Source organism: Triticum aestivum, chromosome 2A (genome assembly GCF_018294505.1).
Source record: "Triticum aestivum cultivar Chinese Spring chromosome 2A, IWGSC CS RefSeq v2.1, whole genome shotgun sequence".
In the NCBI taxonomy this organism is placed as follows: domain Eukaryota; kingdom Viridiplantae; phylum Streptophyta; class Magnoliopsida; order Poales; family Poaceae; genus Triticum; species Triticum aestivum.
In genome coordinates, this window is record NC_057797.1 from 732,731,222 (window position 1) to 732,746,371 (window position 15,150).

Here is a 15,150-nt window from a genome sequence, read left to right on the forward strand (position 1 = left end):
CTTCAAAAACATGTCAAGGTGTGCGTTCTTTGAAAGTACCATCAGGCGTCTTGATCTATCTCTATAGATCTTGATGCCCAATATGTAAGCAGCTTTATCCAGGTCTTCCTTTGAAAAACACTCTTCAAACAACCGTTTATGCTTTCCAGAAATTCTACATCATTTCGGATCAACAATATGTCATCCACATATACTTATCAGAAATGTTGTAGTGCTCCCACTCACTTTCTTGTAAATACAAGTTTCTAGCAAACATTGTATAAACCTAAAAGCTTTGATCACTCCATCAAAACATATATTCCGATTCCGAGATGCTTGCTCTAGTCCATAGAAGGATTGCTGGAGCCAGCATACCTTTTAGCATCCTTAGGATCGACAAAACCTTTTATTGTATCACATACAACCTTTTCTTACGAAACTGGTAAGAAAACTTGTTTTGCCATCCATCTGTCAGATTTCATAAACGAAAAATACAACTAATGCTAACATGATTCCGACGGACTTAAGCATCGCTACGGGTGAGAAATTCTCATCGTAGTCAACTCCTTGAACTTGTGAAAAGACTCTTTCCCACAAGTCGAGCTTCATAGACGGTAACATTACCGCCCATGTCTGTCTTCTTCTTAAAGATCCATTTATCTCAATGGCTTGCCGATCATCGGGCAAGTCCACCAAAGTCCATACTTTGTTCTGATATATGGATCCTATCTCAGATTTCATGGCTTCTAACCATTTGTCGGAATACGGGCCCACCATCGCTACTCCATAGCTCGTAGGTTCATTGTTTTCTAACAACATGATATCTAAGACAGGATTATCGTACCACTTAGGAGTAGTACATATCCTTGTCGACCTACGAGGTTCGATAGCAACTTGATCTGAAGCTTCATGATCACTATCATTAACTTCCTATTCAACAGACGTAGGTGCCACAGAAAACATCTTTCTGTGTTGCATCATTCTCTGGTTGAAATAAAGGTTCGACAACCTCATCAAGTTCTCTCTTCCTCCCACTCATTTCTTTCAATAGAAACTTCTTCTCGAGAAAGGACCCGTTCTTAGCGACAAACAATTTTCCCTCGGATCTGAGATAGAAGGTATACCCTACTGTCACCTTTGGGTATCCTATGAAGATGTGTTTGTCCGCTTTGGGTTCGAGCTTCTCTGGCTGAAGCCTTAAGCATCGCAGCCCCAAACATTAAGAAATGACAACTTTGGTTTCTTGCCAAACCAATGTTCATACGACATCGTATCAACGGACATAGATGGTGTCCTATCTAAAGTTAATGCAGCTGTCTCTAACGCATAACCTCAAAATGAAAACGGTAGATTGGTAAGAGACATCATAGATCGCACCATATCTCACAGGGTTCGATTACAACGTCCGGACACACCATTACCTTGTGGTGTTCCAGGTGGCTTCAACTGTGAAACAATTCCACAATGTCTTAAGTGATTGCCAAACTCATAACTCAAAAAATCCCCTTTTGATCAGATCGTAGGAACATGATCTTATTTTTATGATGATTCTTAACTTCACTCTGAAATCACTTGAACTTTTCAAACGTTTCAGACTTGTGCTTCATTAAGTAAATATACCTATATCTACTCAAATCGTCAGTGAAGATGAGAAAATAGCGATATCCACCGCACGCTCCAATTTTCATTGGATCACACACATCTGCATGTATGATTTCCAACAAGTCACTTGCCCGTTTCATTGTACCTGAAAACGGGGTCTTAGTCATCCTACCCATGAGGCATGGCTCGCATGTGTCAAGCGATTCAAAATCAAGTGACTCCAAACATCCATCAATATGGAGTTTCTTCATGCATCTTACGCCAATATGACCTAAGCGGCAGTGCCACAAGAAAATGGTACTATGATTATTAACTCTACATCTTTTGGCGTGAACATGTGTATCACCATGACCGAGATTCAATGAACCATTCACATAGGGTGCATGACCATGAAAGGTATCATTCATGTAAATAGAATAACCATTATTCTCTAACTTAAATGAATGACCGTATTGCAATGAACATGATCAAATCATATTCATGCTCAACGTAGACACCTGATAACATTTATCTAGGTTCAATACTAATCCCGAAGGCAGATGGAGCGTGCGATGATGATCTCATCAACTTTGGAAACACTTCCAACACACATCATCACCTCGCCCTCAGCCAGTCTCCATTTAGTCGTAGCTTTTGCTTCAAGTCACCAATAATAGTAACTGAACCGGTATCCAATACCCAGGTGCTACCAGGAGTACTAGTGAGGTACACATTAATAACACGTATATACTTTGTTGAAGTTTCCAGCCTTCTTATCTACCATGCACTTGGGGTAATTCCGCTACCAGTGACCGTTCCCCTTACAATAGAAGCACTTAGTCTCGGGTTTGGGTTCAACCCCGGGTTCCTTCACTTGAGCGGCAACTGGTTTGCCATCCATGAAGTTTCCCTTCTAGCCCTTGCCCTTCTTGAAACCAGTGGTCTTGTTAAACCATCAACACTTGATGCTCCTTCTTGATTTCTACCTTTTGCGGTCTTAAGCACCGCGAACAGCTCCGGGATCAACTCCATCCCTTGCATGTCATAGTTCATCACGAAGATCTAGTAGCTTAGTGATAGTGGCTAGAGAACTCTATCAATCACTATCTTATCTGGAAGTTTAACTCCCACTTGATTTAAGTGATTGTAGCACCTAGACATTCTGAGCACATGCTCATTAGCTGAGCTATTCTCCTCCATCTTGTTGGCAAAAGAACTTGTCAGAGGTATCACACCTCTCAACACGGGCATGAGCCTGAAATCCCAATTTCAGCTCTTGGAACATCTCATATGTTCTATGGCATTCAAAATGTCATTGGAATCCCGATTCTAAGCCGTAAAGTATGGTGCACTAAACTATCAAGTAGTCATCAGGATGTGTCTGTCAGGTGTTCACAACATCCACAGATGACGTTGTAGGGGTTTGCACATCGAGCGGTGCATCAAAGACGTAAGCCTTCTGTGTAGCAGTGAGGGCACTCCTCGGACTACGGACCTAGTCCGCATCATTGCTTACAATATCTTTCAACTTAATCTTTCTCTAGGAACGTATTGAAACAGGGAGCTACAACGTGAGCTATTTATCTACAACATATTTGCGAAGACAATTCAGACTATGTTCATGATAATTGAGTTCATCTAATGAACTCCCACTCAGATAGACATCCCTCTAGTCATCTAAGTGAAACATGATCCGAGTCAACTAGGCCGTGTCCGATCATCATGTGAGACGGACTAGTCAACATCGGTGAACATCTTCATGTTGATCATATCTTCTATACGACTCATGCTCGACCTTTCGGTCTTCCGTGTTCCGAGGCCATGTCTGTACATGCTAGGCTCGTCAAGTCAACCTAAGTGTATTGCCTGTGTAAATCTGGCTTACACCCGTTGTATTCGAACGTTAGAATCTATCACACCCGATCATCATGTGGTGCTTCGAAACGACGAACCTTCGCAACGGTGCACAGTTAGGGGGAACACTTTTCTTGAAATTTTAGTGAGGGATCATCTTATTTAAGCTACCATCGTTCTAAGCAAAATAAGATGTAAAACACGATAAACATCACATGCAATCAAATAGTGACATGATATGGCCAATATCATTTTGCTCCTTTTGATCTCCATCTTCGGGGCTCCATGATCATCGTTGTCACCGGCATGACACCATGATCTCCATCATCATGATCTCCATCATCGTGTCTTCTTGAAGTTGTCTCGTCATTTATTACTTCTACTACTATGGCTAATGCTTTAGCAATAAAGTAAAGTAATTACATGACGTTTAAGTTGACACGCAGGTCATAAATAAATTAAGACAACTCCTATGGCTCCTGCCGGTTGTCATACTCATCGACATGCAAGTCGTGATTCCTATTACAAGAACATGATCAATCTCATACATCACATATATCATTCATCACATCCTTTTGGCCATATCACATCACAAGGCATATGCTGCAAAAACAAGTTAGACGTCCTCTAATTGTTGTTGCAAGTTTTTACGTGGCTGCTATAGGTTTCTAGCAAGAACGTTTCTTACCTACGCGAAAACCATAACGTGATATGCCAATTTCTATTTACCCTTCATAAGGACCCTTTTCATAGAATCCGATCCGACTAAAGTGGGAGAGACAGACACCCGCTAGCCACCTTATGCAACTAGTGCATGTCAGTCGGTGGAACCAGTCTCACGTAAGAGTACGTGTAAGGTCGGTCCGGGCCGCTTCATCCCACGATGCCGCCGAATCAAGATAAGACTAGTAACGGCAAGTAAATTGACAATATCGACGCCCACAACTGGTTTGTGTTCTACTCGTGCATAGAAACTACGCATAGACCTAGCTCATGATGCCACTATTGGGGAACGTAGCAGAAATTCAAAATTTTCTACGCATCACCAAGATCAATCTATGGAGTAATCTAGCAACGAGGGGAAGGAGAGTGCATCTACATACCCTTGTAGGTCGCGAAGCGGAAGCGTTCAAGTGAACGGGGTTGATGGAGTCGTACTCGTCGTGATTCAAATCACCGGAGATCCTAGTGCCGAACGGACGACACCTCCGCGTTCAACACACGTGCAGCCCGGTGACGTCTCCCATGCCTTGATCTAGCAAGGGGAGAGGGAGAGGTTGGGGAAGACTCCGTCCAGTAGCAGCACGACGGCGTGGTGGTGGTGGAGGAGCGTGGCAATCCTGCAGGGCTTCGCCAAGCACCGCGGGAGAGGAGGAGGGAGAGAGGCAGGGCTGCGCCATGGAGAGGTCAAAACTCATCTGTTGGCAGCCCCAAAATCCTCAAGTATATATAGGGGAGAGGGAGGGGGTGCGCCCCCTTTAGGGTTTCCACCCCAAGGGGTGCGGCAGCCCCAAACCCATCTAGGGTGGCGGCCAAGGGGGGAGAGGGGGAAACTTGCCCCCCAAGCTACGTGGAGGCGCCCCTCCCCAAACCCTAGGCGCCTTGGGCCCTTGTGGGGTGCGCACCAGCCCACCTGGGGCTGGTCCCCTCCCACACTTGGCCCATGCAGCCCTCCGGGGCTGGTGGCCCCACTTGGTGGACCACCGGGACACTCCCGGTGGTCCCGATACATTACCGATAAAACCCGAAACTTTTCCAGCGACCAAAACAGGACTTCCCATATATAATTCTTTACCTCCGGACCATTCTGGAACTCCTCGTAACATCCGAGATCTCATCCGGGACTCCGAACAACATTCGGTAACCACATAAAAACTTCATTTATAACCCTAGCGTCATCGAACCTTAAGTGTGTAGACCCTACGGGCTCGGGAGTCATGTAGACATGGCCGAGACAACTCTCCGGTCAATAACCAACAGCGGGATCTGGATACCCATGTTGGCTCTCACATGCTCCACGATGATCTCATCAGATGAACCACGATGTCAAGGACTTAATCAATCCCATATACAATTCCCTTTGTCTAGCGGTACGATACTTGCCCGAGATTCGATCGTCGGTATCCCGATACCTTGTTCAATCTCGTTACCGGCAAGTCTCTTTACTCGTTCCGTAACACATCATCCCGTGATCAACTCCTTGATCACATTGTGCACATTATGATGATGTCCTACCGAGTGGGCCCAGAGATACCTCTCCGTTTACACGGAGTGACAAATCCCAGTCTCGATTCGTGCCAACCCAACAGACACTTTCGGAGATACCTGTAGTGTACCTTTATAGCCACCCAGTTATGTTGTGACGTTTGGCACACCCAAAGCACTCCCACGGTATCCAAGAGTTGCACAATCTCATGGTCTAAGGAAATGATACTTGACATAAGAAAAGCTTTAGCATACGAACTATACGATCTTTGTGCTAGGCTTAGGATTGGTTCTTGTCCATCACATCATTCTCCTAATGATGTGATCCCGTTATCAACGACATCCAATGTCCATGGTTAGGAAACCGTAACCATCCATTGATCAACGAGCTAGTCAACTAGAGGCTTACTAGGGACATGGTGTTGTCTATGTATCCACACATGTATCTGAGTTTCCTATCAATACAATTCTAGCATGGATAATAAATGATTATCATGAACAAGGAAATATAATAATAACCAATTTATTATTGCCTCTAGGGCATATTTCCAACACCTTGCATAATAGGAACAGGTAAGGAGACGGCGGGTCTCCTTGCCTCAGACCGCTAGTAGGTTTAAAACTTTCGCTTTCCTCCGCATTAAACCGAATACGATATTCAACAGTAGAAACACACTCCATAATAAAATCTACCCTCACCTCACGGAATCCAAGTTTGAGCATAATCTCCTTGAGAAAAGGCCATTCAACCCGGTCATAAGCTTTATGTATATCCAATTTTATCGCACATAATCCTTCTTTGCCTGCCCTCTTTTTCTTGATGGTATGGAAGCATTCGTATGCCACCAATACGTTGCCCGTAATAAGTCTTCCAGGCAAGAACGTGCTTTGAGTTGGGCTAATAATATCTGGTAGGAACACCTTTAGGCGAGAGGCAATCATTTTTGCAATAAATTTATACACCACATTGCACAGACTAATTGGTCTAAATTGGGTTACCTTCTCCAGAGAGTTGACTTTTGGTATCATCACAATCGCAGTAGCATTCAAACCAGATGGGATAGTGCAAGTGTTAACTACTTTCAAAACCTCCTCGATCAGATCATCTCCTAACATTGGCCAAAACCTTTTATAGAAAATGGCATGGAGCCCATCAGGCCCTGGGGCTTTCAAATCCCAATGTCGAACAAGGCTTTACGAACATCATCAGCCGTATACGGAGAAAGGAGGGCATTGTTCATCTTAGTAGATACTCTCCTCTTTACCAATGATAACACATCCTGATTAGGTTGCTCGATCTCTGAGGTAAAAAGCTTTTTAAAATATTATGTGATATGATCCTTCTATTCCGTATATTGTCGACAAACCCCAGTATCATTGAGAAGTTTTTAAATATTATTTCTCTTTTTCCTAGCAGTAGCTGCATTATGGAAGAAGGAAGTATTTCGGCCTTCGTGCATCAACCAATTTTCTCTACCTCTTTGTAACTAAAAAATCTCTTCCTGATCCAACAGATTCTCAATGAGAACTACAATTTCTTTCTGCCTAGAAAGGGAATCTGTATTCGTAGGGCCACGTTTCAATTTCTCAAACTCTTTTTTTAATTTATTAATTCTCCGTTTTGGTCCCTTCAAGATCTCACGGTCCCAGGAATGTAGATCGGCGTGTACCGCTCGGGTCATGTCTGCGAGCGTCGGGCCAATACCAGCCAGCTTTGCCTTCTCCCACGATGCCTTGACAATTTCACTACTCCTTCCATCTATATAGGTCTCAATGCGTTTTTTAAGACTGCATTTGACTATTGACAAGATTAATAGTACATGACATGCACAATGTGAAAAGTATATCATTGAAAGCTCCTTTCACACACAAATTTAACGGTGTGCTTTGTGTAAGTTGCATGTCATATATTATTGCTCTAATATTTGATCAAAGTTAGCCTCGAAAAACGCAATAGGCCCTATATAGATGGAAGTAGGGAGTAACAATTCTTCTTTAAGCCATCTGGCTTCAAATTTTTTAATACCCCTATTCAGCGGCCTAAACATATTACCGTCAAAATAATCCATATCCAAAACTAGCGGTCGGTGGTCAAAATGTACATGGTTTTCATTAATCACTGCCGCCCGAGGAAATTTATGCGCCCATTGTACATTACATACTGCACGGTCAAGACGTTCCCTAATCTCACCTCTCCTCGATGTAAAGGGGTCGCCTATGAACCCCATATCATCCAAGCCACATTCTTCTAGACAGTCACGAAAATCCTTCATCATTCCATTCGGTCTCGTATTGCCCCCCTCTTTCTCCGAGGAATTTAAAATCTCCTAGAATCACCCATGGATGATTACATAAGATGAGGACTTTGCTAGACACACGGACAGATTTTTACAGGTTTGACGGACTGTCACATGTGGCATCATTTGACTGGGATTAAGGGGAGGAAGGGCTCCACCCACCCTGAAAATCAGGGGGCGGAAAAGTTAATTATTACTAAGGCCTCTGTAAAAGCCCGTTGTTTGCCCGTGAGTGTAGGATTATTGATAAGATAATTAGCACTAAGGCCTCCGTAAAATCCCGTTGTTTGCCCTTGAGTGTTGGATGATTTATAAGATGAGATGGGGGAATGCGCCAACCGTGTGCCAAGAAGGGAAAGGACACTAGTACGTAATGGGCATTAAAGACGTTCCACGGAAGCGGTTTTCACCCAAAACATTTCGGCCACCTCCTAATAGCCTAACCGAGGCGGTTATTCCTCCTGGTGAAACACATGCATGTGGTTCAAGAAGGAAAACCGGCTCTAATAATTAGTTGAGGCGGTCCATGAATCTTGACTACCTCTAATTAGTAATTTAATTGAGTTCACCCACGGTTTTCTGATCAAGAAGATATCGGCCGGCGATTGGTTCGAAAAGACAACATGAAATGTTAAGATGGGTACTTGAGCGAAAGGCATTAATATTGAAACCAATATTATTCAAACAATGACACCGGAGGAACACATAAAGTAGACCTTCCAAAACGCTCCAGAATCCCGAAGAGGAGTAGGTATGTGATACGGTAAGTAAATCATCTCAAAAAAATTCATAAAAAATATTTTTGTCCGTTTTGGAATACTAGAAAAAATAGGAAAATAAGAAACATCCGAGAGGACCCATGAGGAGGTCACAAGGCAACAGGGCACGCCGTGTTGCCTTGTGGGCCCCTCGTGTGCCTTCCCGACTCCTTTTTCTTCCCGGATACTTGTTTCGCAAGATAAAAAATCATTATATATACTCTGGATGTTTTGACCATCGTATCGCAAGCTTCTCTTCTGTTCTTGTTTCATACTGTTTTTCTGACAGATCTAGATCGCCATGTCGCCCTCAAGCGCGTCCAAGGACAAGTTCTACGAGAAGGTCATCAACCCCTACCTTTCGAAGGTGATGAAACACCCTCAAACCATGGAGTTGTGTGAGGGGGCCGGTACTTCACATTCGGGACGTTCAAGGGCAAAAGAATGAGGGAAGGGAGAAGGCCAGGCTTGAGGCGGTGGGGCAGAAAACCTTCATGTGTCAATGGATGGTGGAGCGCGGACTTAGTGCCAACCACTCCATGATCGCAGAATTCATCCGTGAGCACAAGGGGGACAACAAGGATATTGGAGAGGCCATCTTCAAGCTTCATGACCGGGTTGATCATCTCCAAGCACAAATCTATGACCTACAAAATCAAAACTATGAGTATGAGTCCAGATATAAAAAGATGAGCCTAGCTGCAGATTTCGGGATTTTGGAAACTCGTTTTTCTTTCTTTGATGAAAAGCCCATGCCTTGGAAGCCAAAAAACAAGCCCACTACTTCATCACCATCATCACCGAGGAAAGAAGCTTGAGTACATGGGTATGGGCACCACCCTTGACTTGTTCCAAGCTTGGGGGAAATTCCCCGGTATTGTTGGAAATATGCCCTAGAGGCAATAATATTTGTATTATTATATTTACATATTCATAATTATAGATTTTATATTCTATGCTATAACTGCTATGATCTTGAAATACGTGATTCTGTGGAAAAACTCATATGCGCGTGTGGAATGATAAACAGTTAAATAGAAGGTTCCTAGTCTTGCCTCTGGGACAAGCTCAAGTGTTGTTGGTGATCACATTTTCTGAATCTTAGGATATCATTAAGTGTAGTGATAGTCCTAAAACAACATTGAGATTATGATGTTGGAAGAACGATCATATTGAATCAACCCAAACTAGTTTGTCGTGAATTGGATTAATATTTTTTGTATTCAATTGTAATAACATGGAGTGTTAACATGTGATCTTGCTTCTTAGACCATGAGAGTATTGTGGTCACTTCTTACCGTAAGATGGGTTTGGGGGTTGCTCAAATATCACCTATAACACGGTGATCATAACGACAACTTACAGGTTCATCAGAAAGTTCGACAAGTTGTTGGATAGCTCGAGAGTGGGATTTTCTCCTCCGGCGATGAAGAGATATTCTTAGGGCCCTCTCGGTGTGACGGAATATATCATCGTATAGCCAAACACAGGTGACTTCGTCACGAGGATGCTGAAACACAATAACGAGAAAGAAGAACAAAACCGGTAACGAGGATTTCGGTATAGTGAGCATGGTGATGACTCAGGAGGATACCGAGACATCCCGGGTTTTGTGAAGTATCGCAAAGCAAAGGGAACATCACATGATAACCAAAGGTTCACTCCAATATCATTTGTGTGCTCATAAGGATCGATATGGACGTCCACGGTTTTGCTATTGGTCATTGAATGAACGATTTTCGTTCATGTCTATGAGTTACCGAACCTACGGGGTCACAAGTTTAAGGCAATCACGATCTGCTAAGTGTTAGTAAGACATGAGTCATGAGAATATATTTGTGAAATTATTTCTTGAATATTCAGAATAGTTCTGATAGGATCCGGAAGCGTTTGGGGGTCACCGGAAGGATTTCGTGAATATCGGGTAATGCCGGGTATTACCGATATATTATATATATACGTGGAAAATGTTTCTAGAGATGTTAAAAGGATATAATGGTCTAGAAGTATTTAGAACATTTTATATTAAATTTAAGTATCAACAAGCCTAAAAAGGCCAAGAGGTGGAAGGAATTATGGGCCACAAGGGCCAATAAGGAAGTGGCACCCCCTTGCCATATTAGCGGCTTTCCTTGTCGGCCCATTGGAAAGGGGGTACCTAGGGGCGACGAACCGGAGCCTCAGAGTGGTGTTCCTGATAGGTCAACCTAGGCCACATCATCAAAGGACCTTCCGGGAGGGGATCCTTTGGCTCCGTCAAGACCCCTAAGGCCCGGGAAGGAGGAGAGACAAGACCTGGCCGGGGCTCCTCCATGTGGGTCCCGCTAGCACGGCGCGGGACTGTAGCGACAACAAGACGGGGCGTAGGCCCCCTTTTGACTTTGAGCAGCATGGAGATCTATCGTAGGGAGGGGTTGTCCACAGTGACCGAGATTCACCCACCCAGTGTGCACCTACAGGAAGGCGTTGTAGCTCCTCATGATAGGTGACTAGGGACCATGCCTGGTGGTTGTCCGGGCAATAACGGGTCCCCCTCTTTGCACCCTGAACAAAGGGAAGAATACAGCCGCCCGTCGAAGGGGCGTGGGAAGGGAGCTTGGCCCTATAAATAGAAGAGACCTTCGCACGCGTAAGGGACTTCCTTTCGAACCATTGTAAACATACACACGTACATCAACAAAGAGCAAGAGTAGGATGTTACACCATCACGGTGGCCTGGACTTAGGTAAACTTCGGTGTCTCCCTTTCCCTCTCCTTCATCTCCGGCGACGATGACCTGGGCGAGAAGACGTGTTCAGTCCCTAGCCGAACTCACAAAGGGTTGTCGTACACAACCCAATGTATGGTTCCTTGACACTGGCATTTGGCACGCCATGTAGAGGGCTGAGGTGTCTCATGCCATCGATCCACGTAGCCCTCGTCACCATTTCCCCAAGAGTCGTAGGACCGACATGGCCTCAAGAACTTCCAAGGCGTCCTTTTCCCGGGTAAACAATAGGGACGTGCGCTTCAAGGGACAACGCCAACACCAAGAGGCTTAGGAAGCCTAGAACGCTGCCCGACAAATACCTCCGCCTCGGCCTCCGCCCCCTATTCCTCCGCTCGAAGGGGACCCCGCTTCCTAGTGGGACTGGGAGTTGGGCGCAACAGACGTCGGAGTTGGTGGGGCAAGCATCGGGGCCGCCTTGGCGGACCCCCATTGGGCCCTAGTTTCGCCTTGACGAGAGGGCCGAACCCACGCACTTTCTACAGCCCGCCGCCGCGCTCTTCGCGGCACGAGAGCTTCAGCGGTATCTGCCGCCAGAGACTGAGTTCGGCCCATGGTTGGCGCGGATTATGTATCTGCTTGGCATCGCTGGGCAGGTGCAGGTGCGATCACAGACCCCTTCGAGGTGGCCCGAGCGTTCGCGTCGGCCGGGCCACACTCTGCTGCCTTTGCGCTCGCAGGAAGATGAGCGGCGCCTGGACCGCGAGCGCCATGATGAGGAGGTGCACTACTCCGAGGCATCCTCCCCGGACCAAGGAAGTGCCTGCCGCCCGGCGGAAGATGCCCGTGTCACCATCGAGTGCCGACGCAAGCGACAAACCCGATTCGCCCGGGAAATCGCGGAGGCAGGACGCACAGCCCGGGAAGTTTCGGGTGGTGGGACCGCGATCGTCAGTGCGGGATGCAAGGCATTTACTCCCGGGTAAACCCGGGCAAACGTCGGGCCGGGCTTGTAAAAGCCCAACCTTCATTTCTCAGGCCCGAGCCCGGCCTGAAGCCCAAAATACTCCCTATTTTCAAGCCCGGGCCGGGCCTGAAATCAAGCCCGAAGCCCAAAAGCCCGGCCTGAATGCTATTTTTTAATACGCGCACGTGCAAGCCTGGCCCAAAATACAGAAAAATTGAAGCCCGAGCCCAGCCCAAACTATCTTTCGGGCTGCAAAACAAAGCCCAAGCCTGATCTGAATGTCAAGCCCGGCCCGGCCTGGGTTTTTTTGGGCCAGGCTCAGGCCGGGCGTCGGGTCGGGCTGCCCATGCCCAGGTTTACTCCCGGGCTACAGGAGGTGGTCTGGTCTCCACATTTCAAGCCGGACTTTCCGCCGATATACGATGGCACGACCAACCCCGTCGAGTTCTTACATCTCTACACCACAGGGCGCATGGTCAAGCTGACGTCACGGTGAATTGGTTCCCGATGGCGCACAAGGGCTCGGCGCAATCATGGCTAATGAACCTTCCCTCGAGCTCTATTGCGTCATCGGATGAACTGCGTGAACAATTCATCGCCAACTTCAAAGGAACCTTTGACCGGTCAGGGGCTATCGCTAACCTAAGCGTCGTCCGGTAAAAGGAGGAGGAGACGTTGCACAAGTTTATCTAGCGTTTCGGCCAGGTTCAGGAAAGCATCCCCCGCATCAACGATGCTGGGGTGGTCGCCGCTTTCCGCGACGTGGTAGAGGACCCTTGGATGCGCAAGAAAATGGTGGTCCATGACGTACGACCGTGGAACTCTTCAAGCTGGCTGACAAATGCGCTCAGGCGGCGGAGGCCCGGGACCAGCCCCTCCCGCGACAAGAAGAGCCTGAAGTGCAAGCCTCCGGCGGTCCTCGCGGCAGAGCCTGAGTGGAAGCAGAAAAAGAAGGAGGACATGTCCTCTGACGGCACGGACGGCAGGCCTTACTGCGCACATGCACGAGATGGCCGACTGCCGTGAAGTCAAACAGCTGGGGAAGGACCGCCAGAAGGAGTGGCGCGAAAAGAGATGCGGCGAAGACAAGAAGGAAGGTGGCCGCGGGGATGGACGTGCTAGCAACCGGGCCGGCAGACGCCCCTCGCGACCACGACAAAGCAAACGATGTGGGCGCCGAAGACGGCCTCGACTCCAACAAGGAGGGAGGCGGAGAGTTTCAAGAGCCAAGGGTTGTAGCGTGCATCCATGGGGGTGCAAACCCCGCACTCAAATCGACACTTCAAGCAGCTCATCCGGGAAGTCAGTGCGGCTCTTCTCGGGGGAGGAGCCCCTAAGCCCGTGAGATGGTCCAAAGTCGCAGTGGTGTTCGACGTTGGTGACCACCCGACCAGCGCGAAAGCCATGGGGGTCATCCCGGTCGTGGTCTCCCCCACCATTCACAACATCAAAGTCACCAAGACGCTCATTGACGAGGGACGAGGGAGCAGGCTGGGTTGAACGTCGTCTCCCCCGAGGTGTTCGACCAGATGTCATTCACTTTTTATGGTAATACTTAGGAACTAAGTTGGGTCACATAAAACTCATCCATGTATATCATAGCATAATGCAAATATATATATACACACACATAGGTATATGATGGAGCTGTTCAAAAGAAACAAAATTTGGAAGACAAGAATGAAAAATCTTGAGAACAGATATTAATAATAAGAAAAATGAAGTCCCAGTTGAATCAATCGATTGTGTAGGAGTGGTAGACCGGCCGGCCAACCATTGTTCCTTGGTGCGTGCCACGATCAGACGACAGCTAGATCATCAGTACTGCGGCAGGCTGCACTCGGGGCCGGGCTTCTTGTTGTCCTTGTAGTCGACGCAGTAGTCGTATATCCTGTTGTACTTCTGCTTCTCGAGCATCTTGGTCCGCTGCTGGTCGCTGAGGCCAGCACAGTTCTGCTGCTGGCCTCCATGGCCGAAGGCCCCCTCGCAGCCGTAGACGCAGGAGTCGCTTCCGTCGCAGGGGCAGACGTCGAGGACCATGTCGCGGTAGCTGGCGACGAAGGGCGCCTTGGACCAGTCGGCCTTGACGCGGCCGCCCTGCGTGCACCAGTCCTCCGCCGACCAGATGCTGGAGTAGCCGAACATGGGCCGCTTGATCGGGTACGCGATGCCCTTGTCCCGGTAGTTGCGGAACACCCTGATGGGGACGTCGTCGACGTACCAGACGATCATGCAGGGCGTCCAGGAGATGGTGTAGGTGTGGTAGTCGGTGGTGGGGTCGAACCAGGGCACGAACTGCATCTCCTTCTTGCCCACGCCGTCGGCGAACACGTTGGTGTGCAGCGTGTAGGGCTTCCCCGTCTCGTTCCCCAGGAACTCGAAGTCGATCTCGTCGTGGTCCTTCCCCACCGACGATGTCTGGATTGGCAATCAATCGTTGCACATACAGTGAGCATTGCAGTACAAACTCATTGGTAAGTATATATAGGTAATTAAGGACGATAGGATAGGATAGATACGTACGTAGTATGTGGTGACGGTGCCGGCGGAGTTCCCCGGGACGAGCTTGATGCGGGTGGAGACGCTGCCGTAGATGAACTGCTGCTTCGTCTGCAGCAAGCAGCCGGAGGTGTTGCTCTTCAGGGACATGGTGAGGCCGTGGCCGTCGTCGGAGAAGGCCGCGTTCTCGGCGTTCCACTTGATGTCGCAGTTGTCCCGGAAACTGGCGCCGGCGAGGCCAATGGTGGCCGCCGCCGCGACCGCGACCAGGAGGACCGCCCTTGAGCTGATATCCATCTTCAT

The 15,150-nt window shown here is 47.5% G+C and overlaps 1 protein-coding gene across 1 annotated transcript; it reads right to left on the reverse strand.

Moving 5' to 3' along the window:
* Window positions 1-13,915: 13,915 nt before the first annotated feature.
* Window positions 13,916-15,150, reverse strand: LOC123190673 (probable xyloglucan endotransglucosylase/hydrolase protein 12). Its single transcript, XM_044603365.1, has 2 exons — window positions 14,872-15,150; window positions 13,916-14,766 (listed from the first exon to the last, which is right to left on the reverse strand). Exons 1-2 carry the CDS (start codon window positions 15,148-15,150, stop codon window positions 14,167-14,169), a joined length of 879 nt encoding a protein of 292 aa, XP_044459300.1. The 3' UTR covers window positions 13,916-14,166.

What these genes read in the sequence shown, in the direction of transcription:
- LOC123190673 (XM_044603365.1), bottom strand. Translation starts at nt 15,150, where the DNA reads ATGAAGATGGATATCAGCTCAAGGGCGGTCCTCCTGGTCGCGGTCGCG. An exon ending in GCACCGTCACCACATACTAC is followed by an intron (nt 14,767 to 14,871) that starts GTACGTATCTAT and finishes TTGCCAATCCAG; the next exon opens with ACATCGTCGGTGGGGAAGGA.